At 43.7% G+C, this 26,666-nt stretch overlaps 1 protein-coding gene across 1 annotated transcript; it reads right to left on the minus strand.

Moving 5' to 3' along the window:
* Window positions 1–1,645: 1,645 nt before the first annotated feature.
* On the minus strand, window positions 1,646–18,386 carry PHYH (phytanoyl-CoA 2-hydroxylase). Its single transcript, XM_060659308.3, has 9 exons — window positions 18,080–18,386; window positions 16,585–16,643; window positions 14,693–14,803; window positions 14,182–14,350; window positions 11,263–11,344; window positions 8,993–9,174; window positions 6,902–7,051; window positions 4,655–4,789; window positions 1,646–1,969 (listed from the first exon to the last, which is right to left on the minus strand). The coding sequence occupies exons 1-9, from the start codon at window positions 18,152–18,154 to the stop codon at window positions 1,916–1,918; spliced, it is 1,017 nt and encodes a 338-aa protein (XP_060515291.2). The 5' UTR covers window positions 18,155–18,386; the 3' UTR covers window positions 1,646–1,915.
* Window positions 18,387–26,666: the final 8,280 nt, after the last annotated feature.

Here is a 26,666-nt window from a genome sequence, read left to right on the forward strand (position 1 = left end):
TCTGCCCTTTGAGCTTAGTCTCTGGTGAAATGAACATTAGTCCAGGGTACATCCCCTTACACCCTCTGTGAAACCAGGCTATTCCTCATTCTGCCAAGATCTGGTGATATTCCTATCCCAGCTCTTCATTTCCCAGCTGACTTGTGCTCCCACTTTTCCCAGGTGGGAGCACACACTAAATGAACTGTCCTAACTCACCCTGGTGTGGTCTTTCTTCCACATCTTACACAGAATGGATGCCTGGATATTTGTTAAATGAATCAGTGGACAAAAGGGACACAAAATAGGAAATGACTGACTACTTGGCATTCACTTGAAAATGCACAAGGGAAGGGGCACCCAGGTGGCTCAGTCAGTTCAGCATCTGACTCGGCTCAGGTCATGATCTCATGGTTCATGAGTTCAAGCCCCAAGTTGGGCTGTGTGCTGACAGCACAGAGCCTGCTTGGGATTCTCTCTCTCTGCCCCTCCCCCAATCATGTTCTTTCTCTGTCTCTCAAAATAAATAAACTTTAAAAAACTGCATAAGAGAAATAACAAATTGTGCTGTCTAGTTGTTCTACTGAAGTTTATTTTAAATGTGAAGGGAGTTTGAAAAGTTTTTTGTGGAACAGTGCTCCATACATGCTGCTTACACAGGCATTTATTATGTACATTTTATGTCCAATTATTCCATAATCCAGTTTTGTTAAACCCTGTCAGCGATGGTCTTGCCTTCTCCAGTTTCCAGCTGGAACTGAACTTAAACTCTGTGTCTTCACAAAGAAACTGACAAAAACAGTGAAACTAGGTTTAGGAAAATTTGTGTTTGGCAGGATGACAAGAAAAGGACTCTTTTTCTTATCAAAATCCTAACTGGTATTTTTAAAAATAAGGACTATATCTCCTTGCTGCCCTCAGCTGCTGTACAGATACAGCACTCTATTAAAATAAATCCCCCCAGTTCATGCCCATCGAAATCCTTTAAACCAAAAGTATCTAAAAATCCCTGGACCTTGAAAGAGTGTAGGTTTCATTCATAAATGCTGAAGGTTTTCAGCTGTCTTACTCAAAAAAACAGCAGATGAAGTTACCTCTGTCTTCATTCTTTAGGAATAGAGAAAAGGACTTAGAAAGATCCAGCCTCATTTTTTCTTTTTTATTTATTTTGAGAGAGAGAGCGTGCTGAAAGGGCAGAGAGGGAGGGAGGGAGGGAGAGAGACTCACAAGCAGGCTCCGTACCATCAGCAAGGAGCCTGGTGTGGGGTTCAAACTCATGAACCATGAGATCATGACCTGGGCCAACATTGAGAGTCCAATGCTCAACTGACTTGAGCCCCCCAGGTGCCCCCAGCCTAGTTTTGTTTTGTTTTGTTTTTGTTTTTGTTTTTGTTTTTAAGGAAGTTTGTTGGGTTGGAGAAGTCATAGAAGGAATCCTGTGTCCAAGCACAAACATCCATCCTTATTTTTACTCCAAGATGCTCTTCATTAAATGTGCCTGTGTTAGACATTGTTGTCAATTCACTAAGTCTCTCATGACATGAAATTGGTGGGTGGTGGGTTTTCCAGAAGTGGGGTGTACACAAGCCAGCATACCCTGAGTTTCAAAGCATTCCTTTCTGCCTGGTCAAAGAGCTAACTGAATGAAAGAAACTGATTTAACACATTTAAATTAGACATCAATCACCTTTATTAGTTGCAGCCCTCAGTTAATTTTCCTTAAAACAGTAGTACGTCACCATTGCTGTTCATTCCTCCGTCAAAGCAACACCACTGCGTGCAGAATTAACCATATGCCTCTAAGTACCTGATGCGTGCTTTGCAATTTCATTAACAAGTGATGGAAAAGACTACAATAGCTCATTAATAAAACATTTTCCTTAGGCACCTTGATTCATTTTGCTTTTCTCTCAAAGAGCTCCAGCAAACGGCTACTTCAAAGGTTGATCCTCTCTCCTTTCACCAGCTGTACGTTTAATCTGTATATATCCTGGGAATAAAGCCACATACAATGAGTTGATGGAACCTTGAGAATCTGTTCAGCACAAGACAAAGTAGATTTCTAGCGTTTACAAATGGCCACATAGAAAAAACCGCAACAGCAGTCCTATCAGTTAATAAATAAACAAACCATATTCTAAGACTCCAAATAATTTACTTGCCAACATCTCACACAGTGTTGAAGAAACTGAGCAGAGTCTCCAAACGGCTAGCCTGTGTTATTTCGTGCTCCTGTTGGCTATAGGGATCATGAGCTGGGTAAGCACGGTGTTTGGTCACAATGCCCAATGCGCCCCACTGTGCTGCCCCGTTTAGGGTGATCTGCTCCCAAGTGAAAATAATGTCATGAGTTACAGGTTTTATTTTTTTTTCTTTGTTCTTAATAAAACAATTCCGTCTTTCTTATTGCTTATTTTTGAGCAAACAGCAAGGTATGATGGGAAGAATGATTTTGGAATTTCAGCTGAGTCCAAAATCCAGCTCTGTTTCAGGTCAGTTAGGCCAAACTCTTGGACTTTTAACTTTCTCATTAACAGCATGGAGCCAGGGGCACCTGGGTGGTTCAGTTGGTTGAGCAACCGACTTGGATTCAGGTGATGATCTTGTGGTTCATGAGTTCGAGCCCTGGAACCTGCTTCAGATCTGTGTCTCCCAATCTCTCTGCTCCTCCCCTGCTTGCGTTCTGTCTCTCTCTCCCAAAGATAAACATTTATTAAAATTTTTTTAAAAACAGCATGGAATCAGGGGCGCCTGGATGGCTCACTTGGTTGAGCATCTGACTTCGGCTTAGGTCATGATTTAGCACTTTGTGGGTTCAAGCCCCACATCAGATTCATTGCTGTCAGCCCAGAGCCTGCTAGGGATGCTCTGTCCCCCTCCCTCTGCCCCTCCCTGCTTGCTTTCTCTTTCTTTTCCTCTCAAAAATAAATGAACATTAAAACAAACAAACAAAAAGAGCATGGAGCCATAATGACTGCTCCACTGGTTTTGGGTGAAGAAAATAAGAAAAGGGATATGAAACTGGTCTTATTCCTCATAAAGAACTATATGGCAGAAGTTAATATCATTATTCTAAGTAAAGCTGATAAACTATATCTGAGAGAAGAACTAAAATAAATACAGGAGGCAATTCATTGATTACAACCCTGACAAACCTCAAACATAACACAGGCTTTTGTTTCTACTTTAAAATTCAGAGTGTTGCAGGGGTGCCTGGGTGGCTCAGTCGGTTAAGCCTCCAACTCTTGCTTTCAGCTCAGGTCATGATCTCACAGTTCATGAGTTCAGGCCCTGCCTTGTGCTCTGTGCTGACAGTGAGGAGCCTGCTTGGGATTCTCTCATATTCTCTCTCTCTCTCTCTCTCTCTCTCTCTCTCTCTCTCTCTTTCTCAAAAATAAATAAATAAATAAATGGGGCTCGGTCAGTTAAGCCTCCGGCTCTTGATTTCAGCTCTGGCCATGATCTCACAGTGAGTTCCAGCCCCACATGGGCACTGACAGTGTGGAGCCTGCTTCAGAGTCTCCCTCTCTCTCTGCCCCTCCCTAACTCGTAGTCTCTCTCTGTCTCTCTCTCTCAAAAATAAATAAATAAATAATCTTTTTTAAAAAGTCACTAAAAATTATTTAAAATTTTAAAAAAATAAACACTTTTTTTCTGTTACTTGCTAACTTTAAAAAAATAAAATAAAACTCAAAGTGTTGCATGGAAGCCCTGCCTCAAAATATGATGCCTTTTTGTAAAGCATTTTAAGGACTGGACAAAGGGGAGAAGGACAAGACTTCTTACAATGTCCAAATGTGAAGTTACTGCCTTTTCAAGGGCCGAGGGAGAAGTGAGATTCTTACACGGAGAAGGAGTTTCAGATTCTGGACTCCCAGAGACACAGTTGGTAGCTTAGCATTGGTGTCTTTGCAGGACTGGAAGGCCCGGGGTTATCATTACACTCAGTCTGTTTGGGGGCCGTGTCACCCCCATAGGAAATGCACGCATTTACGATTACTGCACATTTAAAAGTAGGATCAGCCTCTTGGTTCAGAGGCTAAAATGTACTTTGTCTAGAAAGCAAACATGTTTACTTAAATCTGTCCGGTGATCATCATCAGCACTGAATGTCTACTAGTTAAAAATGAATAATTTGCAAGTGATGTATACTCATCTGGAAAGCACATGAAATACGGTCTCATGCCCCCTGTCGATAAGCATCAGCGATTTTTGATGTCTGTTCACCCAAGCCGTCTCCTCATGACACTCCAGATGCCAACTGACCCAAACAAAAACCTGCTTGGGAATTGCTTTCTGGGAGTCTTACTGGATTTACATTAAGTGTAGATACTCCCTCCAGACCGTTCACTTTTCCCTATGTGCATTCAGCAGGTAGCCTTGGTCCGTCATTTCCTCTCCTCCAGATCTGTTTCATGTTGCCTTTCCTACCTGTCAGTCCTGGAACAGGACAGCCTGCACACCAAAGACATAAAGAAGCACATGGGCTCAGGTCCCCCCACTGGGGAAGCAAGAACAAACTGAAATTCCACTATCACTGTTAGCAGATCTCAGCAAAGCCCTCTAAACAAAGCACTTTCTATTTCCAAAGGAAATCAGGTATGAGAATTAGTAAGCATCTGAAGAAGAGGCGGGCAAAAAAAGGGTCTTTACCTGTCATCTCAAACAAACGTACCTTTAGGCTGGCATCTTCTGGAAATCCGTATACTTTATGCAGTGTCTCTAGGATATCCTTCTCAAAGCTTTCTTGACTGGTGCCTTTCACATCAACGTAGTGGCAATCGGCACTGGCGAAATGGCAGGAAATTGCCTATGCCAAGCGAAATGATTAATATTGGGGAAAAAAAACATTCCACGAACACCAGCAACCAAACAAGGAGACTTCTGAAGGAAAGTCATTTATTTCATTCGGCAGCTGATTTCTAGATTGAAAGCTATTCCATGGTGTCCTGTATTAGACTCCTCAGGGTTCAGTATCTTCTTCCCCAGGTACAGTTAAAGGCTGAGAAATTACAAGAGGTTTTTATGTTTTATCTTTGTTTTTTATTTTTTTAAACTTTTTAAAAGTTTATTTGTTTATTTTGAGAGGCAAAGAGAGAAAATGAGCTGGGGAGAGGCAGAGAGAGGAGGGACAAAGGATCTGAAGGGGGCTCTGTGCTGACAGCAGAGAGCCCGATGCAGGGCTCAAACTCACAAACCGTGAGACTGCCCTGAGCTGAACTTGGCTTAACCAACTAAACCACCCAAGTGCCCCTACAAGAGGTTTTTAGCTACCTGTGACTCTTGTTCTCAAAATGGGCAGGGAACACAATTGATGTGGAAAGGGGACTTTAATGTATTAGCATGTGATTTTTCTAAAGAATGGGTGTCCTCAAGTCCTAAAAAAGGAATGTGTTCCAGGGTTACTTGGTCACAGAAGTTGCTCAGCTGAGTCTGTGATGGCTGTAGATCATGAAAGAAAAACCACAAAAATACCGTGTAAAGGAAAATAATACACACACAACCCCCCCCCCCTTGCAAATCAAAAGGACATGTGAAATCCAAGAGCATTCACATACGATACCCATCTTGTTTCCTTCTGAAGGTAAAATGAAGGTTACTTGGTTCTCCCCATTCTTGAAACAGTTATGAAGATATAAACTTGGAACTCAAGGGGCACCTGGGTGGCTCATTCGGTTAAGTGTGCAACTCTTGATCTCGGCTCAGGTCATGATCTCAGGGTTCATGGGATCAAGCCCCATGTCAGGCTGTGCGCCCACAGCAAGAAGCCTGCTTCAGAATCTGTGTCTCCCTCTCTCTCTGCCCCTCCCCCGCTACCACTCTGTCTCTCTCTCTCTCTCAAAAATAAACATTTAAAATTTTTTAAGAAAACAAAAATAATAAATAAAATACAATAAAGATTTTATTTTTTTAAGTAATCTCTATTCTCTACACCCAACATGAGGCTCAAACTCACAACCCTGAGAACAAGAGTTACATGCTCCACCGAGGGAGTCAGCCAGGTGCCCCTGATCTAGTGCTTATTTAAAATTTTGGCATCGTCTTCATCATGGACATTTTTGCATTAGTTTTGATTTTTTAAATGCTGCATTAAATATCATTTAACTGGATTGTGGAGGGGTTTCTTTAGCCCCTTCCGCTCATCCTTAAATTTTGCCCCAGAGGAGACTCTCTTCTTGCCTCACCCTCATCCTGGCCCTGGTAGAAACAGGAATGAATAGAAGATGACCCATGACTTCAGGGAGACAATAGGGGTTGGTGTGACAAACCAGAAAACGACCTCAGCCCCAAAGAAGCCCCAACATGTAGTATCGAGACCCGTGTTATCCTGGGAGAAATGTGAATCCACAGTACTGTCAGATCTGCTGAATTTTCAAGAAGCAAGAAATCTGGGAACATGAGAAATGTTGTCAGATTTTAATGTAAGCAATGAAGTCATTAGGTTTAAAACATTCTGGGGCTAAGGGGTGAAAAATATGGCTGTTAAATCTGATTTCTGGGAAGCCAATTCAGAACCTTTGTTTAGGATCAATAATGTTTTTCCCAATAACAATGCTATTATGAACTTTCCTCTTGCGTGGTTACTATGAACTATTTATATTCCAAATTTTATTATTTCAGTATGTCAGCCATTGTTTTTGCCTCCAAAAGCACAGGCTGTGGGCTCCTAAGTAAGCTCTTCTTCTGAAGCGATTCTATGAATGTTCATAATTCAGTATCAGTAGGATTGGGACCTGAAGTCACTTGGCTTCTTACTGATATGAGCAAAAAAGCATGAGGTAGGAAACAGATTTCCTGGTAAATAAACCAGACTAAAGTCCAGTTTAGTTAAAGGCCACAAGCCTCATAAATTTTAACACATCTTGACATTTTTGTTTCTAACCAATTCGTCTTTGGAAAGTACAGGGATGTTATCGCATACCTTCCGGTAGCCTTGACTTTTGTTCCAACCAGATCCATGGATGAGCAAAGGATGAAAGAAAACAGTGTCTCCCTTCTCCATCTCAAGGTGAACTCGGGGGCTATTTTCATCATAGCCCTGAATCCCATAGTACATTATGTTAACTCCCCCCTAGAATGCAGAAGAGAACCCAAGTCTGTATTTGTGGAACCCAACAATTAAAAACTCTATCAATGACTCATCAGGAAAAGCAAAGGTTTCCTAACTTCTTCCAAGAGAAAGAGGTAAATAGGTTATTAAAAAATTATAAATATACAAAAGCTTCTCAGATGTCTGGTTTTCAAAGTCACATTTTGATATTAATATCATGGATTTGGGGGACCAAATAAAGAATGTGAAATTTCCACTTAGCTTCATTACTAAATTGTACATGAAGATCTACATCAACTTTGCATTTTGTAGAGTTAACACAGGAGATCACCTTTCCAGCCTGAATCTGTAATCATTCTTTCCCAACATGACAGTTTCCTAACCTGGAACTTTGCATAAATCATTCTTCTAAAACTCAGGAGTAACTCTGAGAAACTAACTGTTCTCCCAAACCAGCAGGGAGAAAATGTTCAATTTGTCTCAGCTCACAAAGCACTCAGGACACATCCAGAGAAAAGAAAGAATAATGTATATTAACACATTGTGGGGTTTTTTTTATAACGATTTCCAAAGCTGGTTATTGCTTTGAGTACTGGTTATGGGGAGAGGACAGCATCCTATCCCCCTTCCTAAGATTATTCCACATTCTTTGGAGGAAGGACAGCTTTCCTGCTGGACTGTGTTGGGACCTCTTTCCTGGCCAGGGTAGGTATGTGAGCTAAGCTAAGTAGCTAAGCACTGTAGTCATTTTGACTCTGAGCAGAGAATTGAAGGGACCAGAGATAGTCAAGGTTCAACTGCCCACACCAGGTGCCCCGCCCTCACTGTTCCCAATGAGCAATGATGCCCACTTTCCCTCCTGCTCACCAGAGCCAGCCAGCCTTTCCACGGACTCAGCATGTGCCTGCAACCCTCCAAAACACCCCCTCTGGCTTAAGTCAGCCACAGCCCACTTCTATTGTCTGCATCAAACTTTCCCTAAACCTCAACTCAATTGATAAATCTCACAATTTCAGATTTTGTATCAGGATCCAGACTCAAATGTTTTCACTTGGCACTAACGCTCAGTGCAAGAATTCTGATTGAGACAGAAGCCTTAAAGCCACATTCTTGACTTCCTACAGAACTACATTCACTCTTCCTGCCTTGACAACATATGCTCTTCTCATTCTGACCATCATTATGGGTGTTCGAGACCTTATTGCCTGATACCTAAAACACCAATAGTCTCTTCGGTTTCTCTGCCTTTGGACTCCTCACCTCCAGTGTATCTTGCTCTAGACCTCAAAATTATGATTTTTTTTAAAAGCAGGTTTCATGTCCAGCACGGATCCCAACACGGGACTTTAACTCATGACCCCAAGATCAAGCTGAGATCAAGAGTCAGATGTTTAACTGACTAAGCCACCCGGGTGCCCCAGGATTATGATTCTTGAATTTGATTTCACCATTTGACTTGATTTCACTATTCATGGGCTCAAAAACTTTAGTAGTCCTCTATCATCAATAGCTGAGTCAATGAACCATGGAATGGCCATGCAATGGAATACTAGTCAGCCTTTCCCAGAGTCTTCATTGGTCTCTCCAACGGGAAAGAGATGATCCCTCCCTTCTTTATCGTAAGAGCCATCAATCAGCGTGTAAGACTTACTTGGTGCTAGACATGTGCACCTGGTGTTGCAAGTGTTTAAGTGTTCCCTCTCAATTAGGCTTTATAATCTCAGATCCTATACAGCGCCTACCAAAGTTCTCCACGCTGATCAACTTTCCAACCCTTGTTGAAAGAAAAATTACTATTCCGTCTGACACCTTTGAATTTTCCCTGATCCTAATTCCAAATCTTAAAACAAAGTTTTGCCAAGAAAGGACATGCCATCTCATTGTTAAAGCTCTTTATGTATACCGACGTGAAATCAAAACAATAAATTTTCCAATTAAGATACATCCTCTAAGCAGACATACCTCCCACTGGGGATAACTGTGTGGCTTCAGGCAGCCTTTGTGTGTGCCTGGGAGCACAGACAGGCAGCCATTGTTCCGGTTGACCTGTTCCATGGCCGTCCAAGCAGCAACAATCCTATTACTAGGTCTGAAGGGGAAATAGTGTAGATCTTGGTGGAAAGGATGGCGGGTTGTCTTTTTGCCTGAAACAGAACCTACTGTTAAAAGATACTTGAATCTCAGAATTCTTCTTCTTTGCCTGAACAATGACCTATCCCTGCAAAAACCAAACAAGTGAAAGGACACTATAGAAAATCAGCCTGGAGAGATAAGCCCCAAAGTGAACTATCAAATCAACAGGGTGACTCCACATCCTGTACTATTTTCTGGTAGCTGAGTGCTTACTTACACCATTTTTCCTTTTTTTTTTTTTAAGTCTGAAATGCTGTTTATTTTATTTTTTTAATGTTTACTTTTGTGTGAGCATGAGCAGGGGAGGGACAGAGAGAAAGGAAAATGCAGAATCTGAAGCAGGTTCCAGGCTCTGAGCTGTCCGCACAGAGACTGACACGGGGCTCAAACCCAGGAACAGTGAGATCATGACCTGAGCCGAAGGTGGATGCCCAACCGACCGAGCCACCCAAGCGCCCCATTACTTACACCACTTTCTAGCAATTCCTACATATGTCACAATTCTACTGTGCTTTGTTCCTTTGTAACTCTGGTTTGGGCACAGAGCCTACCCCCAAAAATTTTTTGATTAATTGAACACAGTGGCCAAATCTGAAGTCCCCTATTAGCCTTCGAAGTGGCTAATGTAAAAAATATCAATTAACTAAATTAATAAGAGGCCTCCAAGAAGTTCCTCAGTGAACTGGAAGCAGTCGGTATATAGTCTCTGGGTAGAACCAGAGCTCAAAGAACCACATTTACATTTTTCCCTGCTTTGCAATTTGAACCTGGTGTTCCCCCACCCCCAACCCCCATCTCTCTAAAGCAAGACATTCAGGGTGGGAGAGATTTGGTGATGTTAAGCTACGGGCCTGTCACATAAACTTCTCCTGGCCTCTTTTTCCTTAGAAAAAGTAGAAAAGGATAAAGAATCTTGAAGGGCCAATTTATTACTGCTGGTATAGCAGAATTTCTCAGCATGGCCCAAGAGCCGTCTGCATTAGACTCTGGGGATGGCGTAAAAAGATGCAGATTCCTGGGTTCTACTTTCCAAATCAGTTTCTCTGGGAGTGAGATCTTAGGAGCCACATTTTAGGGACACCTGGGTGGCTCAGGCATTTGAGCGTCTGACTCTTGATGTTGGCTCAGATCATGATCCCAGGGTCATGGGATCCCAGGGTCAAGCAGGCACAGAGTCTGCTTGAGATTGTCTCTCTCTCTCCCCCCTCTGCCCCTCTTCCCAGCTTGCTCTCTTTCTAAAATAAACTAAAAAAAAAAAAAAAATTAGTGTTTATTTTTGATGGGGTGGGAGAGAGAGGGAGCCAGAAGATCTAAAGTAGGGGATGCACTGACAGCAGAGAGCCCCTTGTGGGGCTCAAACTCACAAACTGGGAGATCATGATCTGAGCCGAAGTCAGACACTTAACCAAATGAGCCAGCCAGGCGCCCCTAAAATTAAAACTTTTTTAAAAAGCTACATTTTATGGGGCGCCTGAGTGCCTCAGTCGGTTGAACACCCAACTTCAGCTCAGGTCATGATCTCGCAGTCAGTGAGTTCGAGCCCCGCGTCAGGCTCTGTGCTGATGGCTCAGAGCCTGGAGCCTGCTTCTGATTCTGTGTCTCCCCTGTCTCTCTGCCCCTCCCCTGCTTATGCTCTGCCTCACTCTGTCTCTCAAAAATAAGTAAATGTTAAAAAAAAATTTTTTTAATAAAATAAAAAGCTACATTTTAGCAAGAAATTTTAAGAACAACTGTAGTATATGATTTATGAGAATAGTTTTAGTTTTGTTAGTAATAATTATGTCTTCACATCAGGAAAGCAGAATTTACACTCTCATAGGTGAGAATGGGTAACAAAGCTCAGAGATCATGATTATAATAATAGGAGCCTATGGTCTATGAGCCATCATGTTTATTAAACCACACTTCTGAGAAGCCAGCCAGTAACCCTACAGTTAACCTCTGAAATCACTATTCTACATCAATATTATTACAATATAAACTACTTTAAGACTTAAATAAAAGTACTTATTCATTCATTTATCAAAGTTTAGCAGTTATATGCACAGCTATAGTTAGAATGCTTGAAACTTTTTTTTTTCTCAACAAGAGCCCTTTACCAGAATCTGGAGGTTTGTTTATCATCATGGTGTGCACGACCATAATATTGGGTCCAGTGAAGCACTCCACATACTTCAGAATCTAAGAGAAAAGGGAGAACAAAGTTTCACGAGAAATCGAATACACAGGCAAGCAGCACAAAGTATAATGATCTAGAGAAGAACCAAGATGCCAAATAGTTCAAAAAAAACATTTGGGATTTCACAACACTGCAAACAAAACATGAGAAGGTCAACAACTGGAAATCTGCAATTAATTTAAAAAGGCTTTTTCGAGCCAGTTGGGAAAAAGCCTGAATTAAACAGGCTTTTTCAAGCCAGTTGGAAACTTAACCACTTTTTCTGCAAGAAAAGATAGGAGTTTCTCTGAGATGTCAACTGGGAAGAAGGACAGGAGTTCCCTCCTTTCAGCTGAAGCTGTCCAGAGTTGTCTGGTGAGAAGGGAGCTTCCTCTTCCCCTCACCGAGACTATTCATAAGCAGGGACCATGAGGGGCACCTTGCCGGCTCAGGCGGTCGCACACGCGACTCTTGATCTCAGGGTCATGAGTTCAAGCCCCACACTAGGCAGAGAGTCTACTTAAAAAAAAAACAACAAAAACCAGAAGGGACCATAAGAGGTCCCAACACATGTGCAGCCGCGTGCACAGCCCAGAGGAAGGAAGGGGAGGACAGGAGCTGGGGGACACATCACAATCAGAGCACCTCCTAACCCACAGCTCCTTACTGAGGGCTAGCAACCAGACAGAGTGACAGGAGATGGGGGCACAGAGGGGAACAAGATGAGCAGGTCCCTGCCCTTGTCTATATCCTGGTGGGCGAAGTTAAACAAACAGTGACACGGGCACGTGTGCCTGGGACGCATCTGAGGAGAACACGTGACACGGCTGGCGGAATTAGGCCCGGGGTCTGGAGGCTGGGTCGCTGCCTCCTGCATCTAACCCACCTGGGGAGGGGCAAACAGCACGAAGAGCCCTGCGTGCCTCCTACCCGCCAGGGACTTTATGCCTCCCATTTGGACCGCACAACAAGGCCTGGAAAGCAATGCCCCATGAATGAATCATCCTTTAAAGTGAAAGCCCCACACGCGTGAGCCTGAGGCTAAGAAACCGGCCAAGGTGTCAGTGCCAGTTAAATGAAAGTGACAGTGCTCAATCTCCAACTCGGCCAGACTCCAAAAAATGAAGCATACTCCAGCACTTTCTCACCATTTCATCTCCCATGTAAGGAACATTGGCAGTTTGAGCACGAAACACTCAAATCCTAGGAGTCAGGCCTCATACCTGTTTTTTTTATAAAGCACGTCACTTTTTGGTATTCCCTTAATTTTTTTTTAATTTATTTTTGAAGGAGAAAGAGAGAGACAGAGCGTGAACAGGGGAGGGGCAGAGAGAGAGGGAGACACAGAATCCCAAACAGGCTCCAGTCTCTGAGCTGTCAGCACAGAGCCCGACACGGGGCTCGAACTCATGAGCTGTGAGATCGTGACCTGAGCCGAAGTTGGACGCCCAACCGACTGAGCCACCCAGTTGCCCCTTTAGACCTGTATTTTCTTTTTTCTTTTTTAAGTCATCTCTACTCCCAATGTGGGGTTGGGACCCATGACCCCAAGATCAAGAGTCACATGCTGTACTGACTGAGCCAGCCAGGTGCCCCAGACCAGTGTTTTCTAAACCTCAGTGACTCAAGAGCCATGTCACCATTTCTGTCGTACTTTACAGAGCTGTCCAATATAGTTAGCCAATAATTCTCCTAAATTAACTCGTTTCTTATCCTGATTAATAATATTATTTTTTTAATGTTTATTTATTTTTGAGAGAGAGAGCACAAGTGAAGGAGTGGAGAGAGAGAAGGAGAGAGAGAATCCCAAGCAACCCCAACGGGGGCTTGAACTCACGAACCTTGAGATCATGACCTGAGCTGAAGTCTGATGTTCAACCGACTGAGCCACCCAGGTGCCCCGAGTAACAATTTTTCTTAAAAGACAAGTTTAAATCTAAACATAAACCTCTACGGACCAGACTCACAAAACAAAAAGAACAAAATAAATGGATGTACAGTGAAAAGCCTCCATGGTGTCACTCCAGTTGATATGCCCATATCAAGGGTGAGAGGGTCTCTCTCTAACACAGAGGTCCTGCCCTTCTCAACCAAGGATAATTACCAGACTCCAAAGCAGGGTTTCTCTATTCGGGGCAGTACTGACACTTGGGGCTGGGTATATCATTATTGTGGGGGAGGGGGCTATTTTATAGGCTCCCTGGCCTCTACCCGTGGGTGGGACACACTACCCACCTTGGCTGCAGGTACAAATGTCTGCCTCGGGTGGAGAACCACTCCTCTGCAGCCACCAGAGAAGGGGGCCAGATAAAGTACAAGCGGCAATTTCAGGGGCGCCTAGGTGGCTCAGTCGGTTAAATGTCCGACTTCGGCTCGGGTCATGACCTCAGGGCTCGCCTCAGGGCTCGTGGGTTTGAACTTTGCGTCAGGCTCTGTGCTGACAGCGTGGAATCTAAATTTTTTTTTTTTTTTTTAATTAGTGTTTATTTTTTTGAGACAGACAGATCATGAACAGGGGAGGGTCAGAGAGAGGGAGACACAGAATCCGAAGCAGACTCCAGGCTCTGAGCTGTCAGCACAGAGCCCGACGCGAGGCTCAAACTCACAGACCGTGAGATTGTGACCTGAGCCGAAGTCGGAGGCTTAACCGACTGAGCCACCCAGGCGCCCCGACAGCTCAGAGTCTAGAGTCTACTTCGGACTCTGTCTCCTCCTTGCTCTAAATAAATAAATAAATAAATACATACATAAATAATTCAAAATACATTCTATAAAAAAATTAAACAGCAGCAATTGCAGAGGCAAGCATGCGGGTGGGCTATTAACTGAAAGAGAAAGACAATGCAGGAGGGTCTCGAACCTCAGGGAGAGTGCAGTATCTGAAGAGCTCCTCATCCTGGTGAAAATTCTGGACCTTTGTAATCAGCTCTTCACTTGGAATGAACTTCGATTTTTCAGTGCTTACGTCTCTCATGATCATCATGCCTTCGGGTTTCACTTCCTCTTTGCAGATCCTTTGAAACTGGTTCCTAGAAAATTAAATTGGCAGATGGCGTCATCACTGCAGGCTTCAAGCACCTGCCTGGCCCATTCTGTGGAAAGCTTCTCAAAGACCGAGCGGGTGGTTTCTGTGCGCCAGGTTGACCTCCGGCCCAGGCTGAGTAGTTCTGAGGACAGGGAGGAGAAAATGGCCAACCCAGAAGCCTTTGCCTCCTCACTAAGCCAGCCAGTCCGGCTCCAGAGCTCACGCTCCTAACCACTTCCTAGCGAACCAATCGCCAAAAAATATCTGAACACGGACACGCTAATCTTACTCAGGTTCCTGTTGCATACATATAACATATTTCTGTAAAATAACAGACTTACTGTACCTAAAGCGTGTAATATCATCATCAGATACCAAATTTTTAATGACAAGAAACCCATTTTCTTCATAAAATTTTCTCTGTTCTAGGCTTAGAACGTCGTTATCCAGTGTATACCTAAAGGGGGAAAAAAAATCTCAAATAAGTCCAATTTAAAATCCCAACCCAACAAGATGTGTCAAGAACCTGAAAAATGTTCATACTCTCCCACCTGGCATTTCTCTTTTTTATTTACTCTAAGAAAATAATCTAAACATTTTTTTAAAACAAGTCTTTGGGTTTTTTATTAAGCATATTTATCTTCTTGGTAATCTCTGTACCTAATGTGGGGCTCAAACTCATGACCCTGAGATCAAGAGTCATATGCTCTTCAGCTGAGCCAGCCAGGCGCCTCTAATCTGAACATTTTTTAAAAAGGTTTAAATCCAGGGGTGCCTTGGTGGCTCAGTCAGTTGAACATCCGACTTCGGCCCAGGTCATGATCTCGTGGTTGACGAGTTCGAGCCCCACGTCGGGCTCTGTGCTGACTGCTCAGAGCCTGGAGCCTGTTTCAGATTCTGTGTCTCCCTCTCCCTCTGCCTCTCCCCCGCTCATGCTCTGCCTTCTCTCTGTCGCAAAAATAAACATTAAAAAAAAATTTTTTTTAGGGGCGCCTGGGTGGCGCAGTCAGTTAAGCGTCCGACTTCAGCCAGGTCACGATCTCGCGGTCCGTGAGTTCGAGCCCCGCGTCGGGCTCTGGGCTGATGGCTCGGAGCCTGGAGCCTGTTTCCGATTCTGTGTCTCCCTCTCTCTCCGACCCTCCCCCGTTCATGCTCTGTCTCTCTCTGTCCCAAAAATAAATTAAAAAAAAAAAAAAAAAAAAAAAAAAAAATTTTTTTTAAGGTTTAAATCCAAAGCATTAACTACTGTCACCAAAAAAATAGAAGAATAATTAATTATATCCACTCAATGAGATATGATTCATTAAATCATTAAAAATGAAGAGGGGGGGTGCCTGAGTGGCTCAGTCAGTTGAGTGTCTGACTTCGGTTTAGGTCATGATCTCACGGTTCTTCAGGTCGAGCCCCACATCGGGCTCTGTGCTGACAGCTCAGCACCTGGAGCCTGCTTCAGATTCTGTCTCTGTCTCTGTCTCTCTGTCTCAAATACAAATAAACATTAAATTTTTTTTTTTTTTAATGAAGGGCATATAATAGAAATGCTTATTATAATAAAATATGGTTAGATTTCTATAAAACCAAATCTTTTATTACTTGTAAAAAAATGCAAAGAAATACAAAAAAGTGGTTGCCTTTATGTAACAGAATTGTGGATGATTTTTTAAAATTCCTTTTGTTTCTCTCATTTTAAAATTTGTTCTGTAATGAATATATATGGTTTTTCAGGTAGAAAACGAATGCAATAGATTTTATATTTTAGATTGTCTAGATCATACATTCTCAGAGGAAATCAAAGTGACAAAAAATCCAAATAAATGTATGGCATATGCACAAACTCAAATCACCCAGTCCATTTTTCTAGATCGGAACAGTGGCTCCATGAGAATATTCCATGGAGATCAATGACTTCCCCCTACAAAGGTAATTTAAGTTAAACCAGAAATACTAGCTAATATAGCAGTATGACCAGACTACAGGCTAACTTAAATGAGGTACACTATGCCTGAATTTGAAAACAAAACAAAACAGATTACACACTTCTGACATTTTTTTTTCTCTTTTCCGAATTAGGTCTTCACAATTTTCCACAGTTCTAATTAGAACAGGTCCCGGCAACAGAGGATTTGTATAATGAATTTTCACCAGGCAACATGATATATTGTATTTTATATCTCAGTTACCACTAGAAAAAGCTTTAAATACATTTTATGGTTAAAAATGAAAATTAGCTCTACTTACTGGAATTGTGGAGGATGGAAACTGGTAGAAGAAACAGCCCATGTTGTGGGGTGAGCTGTCTAGGATGTGAATTAAGGCAAATAAAATTAATTTTTTTAACGTTTATTTATTTTTGAGAGAGAGAGAGAGAGAGAGAGTGCGAATGAGCAGGGGAGGAGCAGAAAGAGAGGGAGACAGACTCCCAGGCAGGCTCCAGACTCAGCCATCAGCACAGAGCCCTAAGTGGGGCTCGAACTCAGGAACAGTGAGATCATGACCTGAGCCCAAGTCGGAGGCTTAACGGACTGAGCCCTCCCCCAGGCGCCCCTCAAGGGTTTTAATTTCTCCTAGCCTCAAGCTTTGTTTTCTCACCTGTGAAATGAGATAATCACCTTTATTAGTGTATGGACGGGATTTTAAGGTTATGGTGGTTCTGCTACATCTCTGGGTGGAACTCAGCCGGGAGAGCAGTAGTAAAAATAAATGAAACAACCAGTACAATCGTTTGTGTGAAAGGTTTCGGGATCCTGCACACAGCAGAGTCCAATCACGTCCCTCAAAGAAAAATCCCAGGCAGTGTCTTTCCACGCTTCCAAAAGTTACCCCCTGAATGAGAACACCGAATCGGAGTAGGAAAAACAATTCTCTAAAGCTCCTGGAGGGGGCCCCTGGGAGGCTCCGTCGCTTGAACCCCCAACTTCCACTCAGGTCGTGATCTTGCACTTCGTGGGTTCCGGCCCCGCGTCGGGCTCTGTGCTGGCAGCTCAGAGCCTGGAGCCTGCTTCGGATTTTGTGTCCCTCTCTCTGCCCCTCCTCCACTCGCGCTCTGTCTCTGCCTCTCAAACATGCATAGACGTTAAAAAAAATTTTTTTTTTGTTTTAATAAAGCAATCGGATTTACGTGTCATAGAGTGACATCTTACTGGAGCCGACCCCGGCGGCCGCACCCATTGCCCCCGAGATGAACTTCTGAAGGTCCAATCTGGAGAGGCAGCGTGGTCTCCTGCGGGGCCCGGGGACACTCCCGGCGCGCCGGTAGGAGGGAAAGCCGAAGGGCGCCTGCAGCTCCGGCCTCCACCTGCGGAGGCCGCGTGTCTCGCCAGAGGGCCCTGCTGCCTGCCTGCCTGCCCGGCCGGCCCGTCTCGGCTGCTCCGGAAAGCTTTGCGCTTCCGTTTACCGTGCGACCGTGCTTCGCATTTCTCGGGCTCTGGGCGGCCGGGTCACGAGCGGCCAAGTGCAGAAAATGCCAAAGTAGTTGAAAGCAGGCCCTTCAGTAACGACTTCCATCCTCCCCTCCCGCAAAGCAGGGAAACAAGAGGCCCCGGGAGGGCCCAGAATGCCGGAGCGGCGCCACATCAGCCACAGAGGTCGGCACTGTCACGCTCCCGCCGAGCGAGCAGGTCCCCGCCGGGAGCTCCCAGCTCCCCTATCATCTCGCCCTTCCCCGCCCCTCCCCGGCGCCCCGAAGAGCTGTGACCACTCTTGCAGCCCGAGCCCCACGCAGCCCAAAGGATACGTAGGCCCTGGCGGAGGTTCGGCCGAGGTGTCCCAGCACGGTGCGCAAGCGTAAGGCTGCGCGGTTCTGTTCCATGGCTCCGGCGAGCGGACTAGTGAGCTGGGCCTCGGTTCCGTCCCAAGGATGCGGGCCCGTCGATCACCGGATACGACTCCCGAGAAGCGCCTCCTCCCCTGCACCGCCTCCGCGGAGAAGCACCTAACCGCCCGGCTCCACGCACTGGGCTACGGTAGGGTGCGGACTCGCTGCCCGGACACCCTCCCTCTAAGCGATTACAAAGAGCATCCCTGCCTCACACAGCCGGCAAGCTAGTTTTGAAGAACTCAGAGGGTTAAGGTCACCCAATGAGAAATCAGCCAGAATATGACCCACATTCCCAACTGCAGAGTTTTTATCTCATTCCACGTGACCATGCCTTTCACTATGCTGCTGGAGTAATTCAAATGTTCAGCCCTAGAAGTAACATGTGCTGTTCAAAAGAGGTGTTTAATTTATTGGGAATCCCATCTGAAATACTAGAAACATATTGGCTGTTCGTTAAAAACGAACAAAAGTAAATGAAATAAATGTATCCATGAAATGTTTGATCTGCACAGTCTAGTATTATTTTAAATTTCCTGAAAAACTAGAAATTCTCTTTTCTTCCCTTCTCCCTCCCTTCCTTCCTTCTGTTCTTTCACTTTTCTTTCTTTCTTTCTTTCTTTCTTTCTTCCTTTCTTATTCAATTACTTTGGGGATAAGTCCCCATGATACCGCCACCATCGTCAAGGTCATAAACATCCATTACCTCTCAAAGTTCCCTCCCACACTCTTTACCTCAGTATGTTGGGTGTTTGTCCTAAGAACACAACATGAGATCTAAGCAAATCCGAAGTATGTAACTCAGCACTGTTAGCTATAGACACTGTGCTGTATTGTAGGTCTCCAGAACTATTTAGGTAGCATCGCCGAAACTTTGTACCTTAAACCATCACCTCTCCGTACCCCTTCCGTAACTGCTGGTAACCACCATTCTCTCTGCTTCTATGAGTCTGACTCTTAAACTCCTCCTAGAAGTGGTATCATGTAGTATTAGTCCTTCTGCGACTGGCTTAGTTCACTTAGCATAATTCCCTTAAGCTGCACCCATGTTGTTACAATGGCAGGATGCCCTTCCTTATTAAGGCTGGATCCTGTTCCATTGTACATATAGACCACATTTTCTTCACCCATTCATTTGTTGACAGACACGTAGGTTGTTTCCCTATCTTGGCTGTGGGGAAGAGCCCTGCATTGAACATTAAAGTGCAGATGTCTCTTCCAGATCTCATTTCAGTTCCTTTGGATCTATACCCAGAGGATTGCTGGATTGTATGCTACTTCTATTTTCAATTGTTTTTGAGGAACTTCCATGCTGTTTTCCATAATGGCCATAAGAACTAGAAATTCTGTAAGATCTTTTCCATCCACACTCTGCAGATGGTTGACATAGCATCTCATTGTTTTTCTTCTCCCTCATTTTTCTCATTGTTTCTTTGTCTTAAATAGTTACTTCCAGAACATCTCACCTTATAAACATGTCATTTTATTTATTTATTTATTTATTTATTTATTTATTTATTTAGAGTGAGAGAGAGAGAGACTGAGCGAGAAGGAGGGAGAGAGAGAGAAACCCAAGCAGGCCCTGCACCATCAGCATGGAGCCCAACACCAGGCTCAAACTCACGAACTGCGAGATCATGACCTGAGTCAAAACCAAGAGCCAGACGTTCAACTGACTGAGCCACCCAGGTACACCAACATGTTATCATTTCTTAAGTGATGTCTTTATATAATGTGGTGAATCTGCCATACTCTGGGAGAAAAGCAGGTCAGGACTCAGAATTATCAGCTGTGGCCTGTTTCCTCTCAGGTAGGGAGGAGAAAGCATCCAGAGCAAGGCTTGCCCGTTGGCCTTTATCTTTGGGTTCTCTATTCTTTTTCCATGATTCCTTCTTACCAAGACTCCCAAATTTTTTAGGCTAACAGAAATGTCTTTGGCTTTCCCTCATTAGCTCTTAACCTCATCCCCCACAAATTGATCATCACATGGCTGGAACCTGACCCTGAAATCGTCGATTAGATTGCCAAGAGTTTTCAGGAGAGGCACTTATGTTTATCATAGTTTAAAATGAAGTATCTGGCCTTTGGCAGGTACGGGAAAGAGAATCTCTCTCTGCTTCAGAGAAAAACTATCGGAATGCGCATGGGTGAATAGGTGTCTCCTTACTGCCCTCGCCTGGAGGACAGTGGGCACTGCTAGGAGGAGGAACATGGAAATTAAGTTCACCCCAAAACAGATTATTTACAGGTCAAGACCTTTACCTTCACAGGCCCTGAAAGTTACTGGCTTTCCTGACCATTGGGAAATACAATGAGGTGACTGTATCTACACCTGTAGTTTTAATGGTCTCCCAAAATACCTTCGTTTTAAAAGTGTGTGAAATTCCCTGCCCTACCCTAAGGCATTCACAATAGGGGTGGCTCAGTTGGTTGGGCATAGGCCTTTGGCTCAGGTCATGATCTCGTGGTTTGTGAGTTTGAACCCCTGCATCGGGCTCTGTGCTAACAGCTTAGAGCCTGGAGCCTGCTTCGGATTCTGTGACTCCCTCTTTCTCTGCCCCTCCCCATTCATGCCTAGTATCTCTCTCCTTCAGATATAAACATTAAAAACATTTTTTAAAAAGGCATTCACAACAGATGCGTTTAAAGTTTATGGTTGTTGGGGCGCCTGAGGGGCTCAGTGGGTTAAGCATCCGACTTGGGATCAGGTCATGATCTCACGGTCCATGAGTTCGAGCCCCGTGTTGGGCTCTGTGCTGACAGTTTGGAGACTGGAGCCTGCTTCGGATTCTGTGTCTCCCTCTCTCTCTGCCCCTCCCCTACTCGTACTTCGTCTCTCTCTCTCTCTCTCTCTCTCTCTCTCTCTCTCTCTCTCAAAAATAAGTAAACATTAAAAAAAATAAAGTTTATGGTTGTTAAAAGAGATGAAGGAAATCCTTGAATGTTTCCACTTGTTATCTGCCTTTTTTAAAATTAGAGGATGCTGGGTTTAAAATTTTTCATTTAAGATCCCATGGAGAATTAAACAATAATTTCCCCTTAAGTAAAGAGGTAATTTGATGAATGTTACTAGTTTTTAGAAATAGCAGTTCGGGGGTACCTGGGTGGCTCAGTTGGTTAAGTCTCCAACTCTTGATTTTGGCTCAGGTCGTGATCTCACTGTTTGTGGGCTTGAGCCCTGCATTGGGTTCTACACTGGCAGCACAGAGCCTGCTTGGGATTCTTTCTCTCTCTCTCTCTCTCTGACCTTCCTCCCCCCTCCCCTCAAAATAAATAAGTAAACTTTAAAAAACAGCAATTTGGATTATTTGGAAATTCCCTAAGTAGGCATCTTTAACAGTTGTGTTATTAAAATAAAAATATCTTGGAATGATTGAAATGGAACATTAATGGAGCACAAACATTATCACAAGAATAATTTCTTTCTCCTTCAGCATTTGGCATTTATTCATTTCTTGTTAAAGTTAGAATTTTGAAGATTATTTCAAAATTACCTTTTTCCCTCCCCTTCAAACAATGTGCTTGGTTTACTCAAACATTGAAAGTAAACTTAAAGACAAATGTTGAGACACAACGATTTTCAAAACCACCTAAGGAATAGTTTCCTCCAAATGTATAAGAAGTTAAAATGATTTTTAATAATAGCCACAGTGGAACAGCTAAGAAAAAATAGTCTGACCTGAGAACCTTGAATTAAATTGTTCAAGGGTTGTGCACACTTACAACAATTCCATTATATGAATGAGAAATTGCAATCAATCCCAGATTCAAAATGCCGTTCCTTCTGAGAATAGATGATCGTGGCCAGTGGTTTAGTAGCAAGTTTTAAAGTTCATCAGATGCATTCGTGCACCAAACAGAAGCCAGCTCATTGGCCATCCGCCTGCAAATCCGCCCATACTCAGTTTTCCCGGCTACAGTAGGGCAGTCCAGCACTCCAGCAAAAGCCAGCTCTCCCCTTGTGCCCTACTTCCATCTCCTGTCTTGACAATTCCAGAACCTTGTTCCAGCGATTCTCCTCTCCCTCTCCACCTTGTTGGGTCTCCCGCCGTCCCCCCTCCCATCAGCAGATGCCTATGCTGCTGTTTCCCTAGATTACAAAGCTCCCTCGTAAGTCCAACTTCTTCCAATTCCCACCCATCCATTTCTCCATTCTTTTTGCAGCAAAACTTGAAAAAATTGTATAAATTCACTGTCTCTGGTTTTTCTGCTCTCATTTTCTTTGGAAGCCCATCCATCTTTTACCCTCCTCATTCCACTGAAACTGCTCTTCTCAAGTTGGCCAGTGATCGCCATGTGGGGCATCCACCAGTTGATCCTTATCTGGAAGCTTCTTAGACCCCCAAGCATCATTGGACCCAGTGAGACACTGACACGACTTCACTCCCTGCTCCTTCTCAGCCTCCTTTGCTGGCTCACTCTCATACCCAGGCTCCTTTTGGCATCTCTCTTCTATACACATGGGTTTCCTCAGTAATCTCCAGTCTCCTGACTGTAAGCTCCTTCTGTAAACTGACAATCCACAGATTTATATCTCTGGCCTGGACCCTTTAGCAAATTCCAGACTTTGTATCCAACTGCCTGCTTTCACATCATCACCACGATTTCTTCCTTCCTTCCTTCCTTCCTTCCTTCCTTCCTTCCTTCCTTCCATGTTTATTTATTCATTTTGAGAGAGAGAACATGTGAGTGGAGGAGAGGCAGAGAGAGAGAGAGAATCCCAAAAGGTTCTGCGCTGTCAGTGCAGACCCCGACACGAGGCTCAAACTCACAAATTGTGACATCATGACCTGAGCTGAAATCAAGAGTTGGTAGCTTAACCCACCAAGCCACTCAGGCGCCCCATCACCAGAATTTCTAACAGACATTTCAAGACAGAATTCCTGACCTACCACCCCTCCCAAATCATGCCCCCCCCCCACCAAAATAAAAAATATATGTCTATATCCTAATCCCTGGAAAGGGTACCTGTGATCTTGTTTGGAAAAAGGGTCTTTCCAGATATGATTAAGGAACTCGGGATGAATTCATCTTGGATTATTTGAGTGAGCCCTAAACCCAGGGAAAGATCTTTCCAGGTGACTGAGCATCTCAGTACCCCTGCTTCTATCCTGTTGAGAAGCACTAATCTCTGGTATTTTGTGGTGAAGGCAGGCTAGAGAGGAAGGAAACAAGAAACAAATTACACACACACACACACACACACACACACACACACACACACACACCTTACTCATTTCCATTCCTTTAGACCTGAATTGCAATTTCAGAATCTGTCCCATAAAGATCTCGGTCTTCTCTTATGAAAATAATTGAAGAAAAACAGGATAAAAATATTTTTTAAGATAAAGGTATTTCTAAGAGCACAAATATAAATAAACTGTTGCTGTAGTTGTAAGTCAAACTTTCTATAAATCACTTGCACACGAAGAGAAGCACATTTTCTCCAAGCCCGTTTCTGATGTCAGCCATAATTAAAAACAAGTCTGAAGATCAGCCACGGTGTGCGGTCAGAGATTTGTGATCTTTCAGCACGAACTAGAATCTCCAAGATATGTACGCATAAATAAATCCAGCAGAAGAGGAAAGAACAAAATTATCACTTACGGGATTGTGTGGATTGAGGAATGTCAAGAGGACGGCAGGGGGCGGGGGTAAATTATCTAGCAGGAAATAAGGATAAATCAGCCAACAAAGCTTTGCACACTTCTTGAGCACCTCGTCTGTGCAGGGCTGTCTACAAAGTACAGAGGAAAATAGCGTACAGCAACGTTTCCTGTTAGCAAAGGGTTCACAGTCCAGTGGAGACGAAGACAGGAAGTACCTAGCAAGGGCTCACCAATCTGCACAGGGATTTCTCCACGGGGAATGTGTGCAGCCGCAGCTGGAGGAGGAGAGAGGCAGGAAGCAGACCCCGCAGGGGGGAAACAGAGTTTCTCTTGTGATGCCAAATTGCCCCGGAATGAAGAAAGAAAGGGGCCTGTCAGGCCTACTGGAAAATCTTGGCCGTCGATGGTGCTTTGTGTATGTACCATCTTGGCATTTAATCATGTTCATATACATATTTAGGTAAGTATATATAATCAATAAGTACCTATATGCAGACATGGTCTAATGTTTTGTGATCGAACAGAGTCCATATGTATTGTAGAAAAATTGAAAATAGAGAAGGCATTTTTAGAAACTAAAATTCTCTCTCTCACATGGGGCACCTGGGTGCTCAGTCCGTTGAGCGTCTGACTCCTGGTTTGTGAGATTGAGCCCCACATCAGACTCTACTCTGACAGCAGGAAGCCTACTTGGGATTCTGTCTCTCTCTCAGAATAAAGAAATAAACTTCAAAAAATAATAAATTAATTAATAAACTTTAAAAAATAATTAATAATCAAATAAATAAAATTGGTCCCTACTCCTGCTTTCCAGGAGAAAACTTGTGTTAAAATTCCATGTATTTTTCTCCATTCACATATAGTTGGCATATATGCATATGTATATATTCCACAAAATCAGTATCTTTTTCATCTTCTATGATAGCGTAAGCATTTTGCCATCGATAAATATTCTCCAAAAACATGATTTCCTGGGATGTAGAGTTACAGATTATTTTTTCTCCCCATTTTATTGAGGTATAATTGACAAATAAAATTATTTATATGTAAAGTGTACAATGGGATGATTTGATATACATATACGTTGTGAAATGATGGCCACGCTCGAGTTAACATAGCATCACCTCACATAGTTATCTTTCTTTTTAGAGATTTCATAAAAACATTTTTTTTCCTAATGTTCATTTTGAGAATAGAGAGAAAAAGTTCCAGGGAGGGAGGGGCAGAGAGAGAGGGAGACAAAGAATCCAAAGCAGGCTCCCGGCTCTGAGCCGTCAGCACAGAACCCAACGTAGGGCTCGAATTCACGAACCAGGAGATCATGACCTGAGTCAAAGTCGGACACTCAACCAACTGAGCCACCCAGGTGCCCCAAGATTTCATTTTTAATTAATCTCTACATCCATCGTGAGGCTCAAACTCATGACCCCAAGATCAAGAGTCGTCTGCTCTACCGACTGAGCCAGCCGGGCACCCTCACGTGGTTATCTTTGTATGTATGTGTGTGTGGTGACACGTCGACTCTCTCAGCAAATTTCAAGTATACATTTTTATTAATATAGTCACTATGCTATATGTTAAATACCTGGAACCTATTTATCTTCCAAACAGAAGTCGGTACCCTTTGGGGCACCCGGGTGGCTCAGCTGATTGACCTGGGTGGCTCAGGTCATGATGTCATGGTTTGTGAGTTCGAGCCCCATGTCGGGCTCTGTGCTGTCAGCTCAGAGCCTGGATTCTGTGTCTCCCTCTGTCTCTGCCCCTCCCCGGCTTGTGCTCTCTGTCTTGTCTGTCTCTCAAAAATAAAAGCTAAGGGGCACCAGGGTGGCTCGGTCGGTTAAGCGTCCGACTTCGGCTCAGGTCACGATCTCACGGTCCGTGAGTTTGAGCCCCGCGTCAGGCTCTGTGCTGACGGCTCGGAGCCTGGAGCCTGTTTCAGATTCTGTGTCTCCCTCTCTCTGCCCCTCCCTTGTTCATGCTCTGTCTCTCTCTGTCTCAAAAATAAATAAACGTTAAAAAAAAAATTAAAAAAAAAATAAATAAAAGCTAAAAAAAAAATTAAAAAAAAAAAAAAAGAAGTTGGTACCCTTTGACCAATATCCGCCAATTTCCCTTACTTCTAGCCCCTGGCAACCACCATTCTACTCTCTGGAGTTATTACTGATAATTCTCAAAATTTTTATTGTGTTTTTCAACCATATAGCAGTAATCATGAGCACTGATAAGAAAGCCCTGGACTCTACCCATTTTTAAATTCTTGCCAATTATGTAAGTTAAAAAAAAAACAAACCCAACTTCATATTGTCTTAACTTCATATTGTCTTCATATTGTTTTTATATATACACTGGTATTAACATTTCTGTGATTCACCTATAGATTTCTGTATTGGGGTAGGTTAAGCTAAACTGTAGGAACAAGTAAATCCTGAAATCTTAGTGGTGCAACAAGATAGAGTTTGCTTCTCAATCACGTCACCATTAATGTGAGTCAGCAACTCTCGTTTGCACAGCCACTCAGGGGTCCCCACATCTGCTCTGTGGCTTCCACCCAAAACCTGCCCCCTTGAGGCACCAGTGAGAGGTAAGTGACCATGACGGTGGCCCCAGACAATTGGAGAGACTGGTGCCAGTTCCACTCTGAGAACCAGGAGTCAAGTTGAAGGGTAAAACAGTGACTCTGGAAGCTTGTGGGCCAAAGGAAACTACCATAACCCCAGGGAAGGAAGGATCCCTGAGGGTTGGGTCATGTCCAGAATTTCCCTGCTGTTTTACGATTCAGATACGTGGGGATTGGATGTTTCTCTAAAATTACTGCCTGAAATCTGCTAGCTTTCCTTGTACTACTGGCAAGCAAATTATGCCACAGTCGTCCTGGAGGCCCGGGATACAGGGCTTGG

Source organism: Panthera onca, chromosome B4, assembly GCF_046562875.1.
Source record: "Panthera onca isolate mPanOnc1 chromosome B4, mPanOnc1 haplotype 2, whole genome shotgun sequence".
NCBI classification, from domain to species: domain Eukaryota; kingdom Metazoa; phylum Chordata; class Mammalia; order Carnivora; family Felidae; genus Panthera; species Panthera onca.

Excerpts from the sequence above, each read along its gene's own strand:
- PHYH (XM_060659308.3), bottom strand. The coding sequence starts at position 18,154 with ATGGAACAGAACCGCGCAGCCTTACGCTTGCGCACCGTGCTGGGACAC. Across the intron at positions 16,644-18,079 it reads GAACCTCCGCCAGGGCCTAC|ACAGCTCACCCCACAACATG; the intron begins GTATCCTTTGGG and ends TTCACATCCTAG. Across the intron at positions 11,345-14,181 it reads GATACTGCACTCTCCCTGAG|ATTCTGAAGTATGTGGAGTG; the intron begins GTTCGAGACCCT and ends CTTTTCTCTTAG.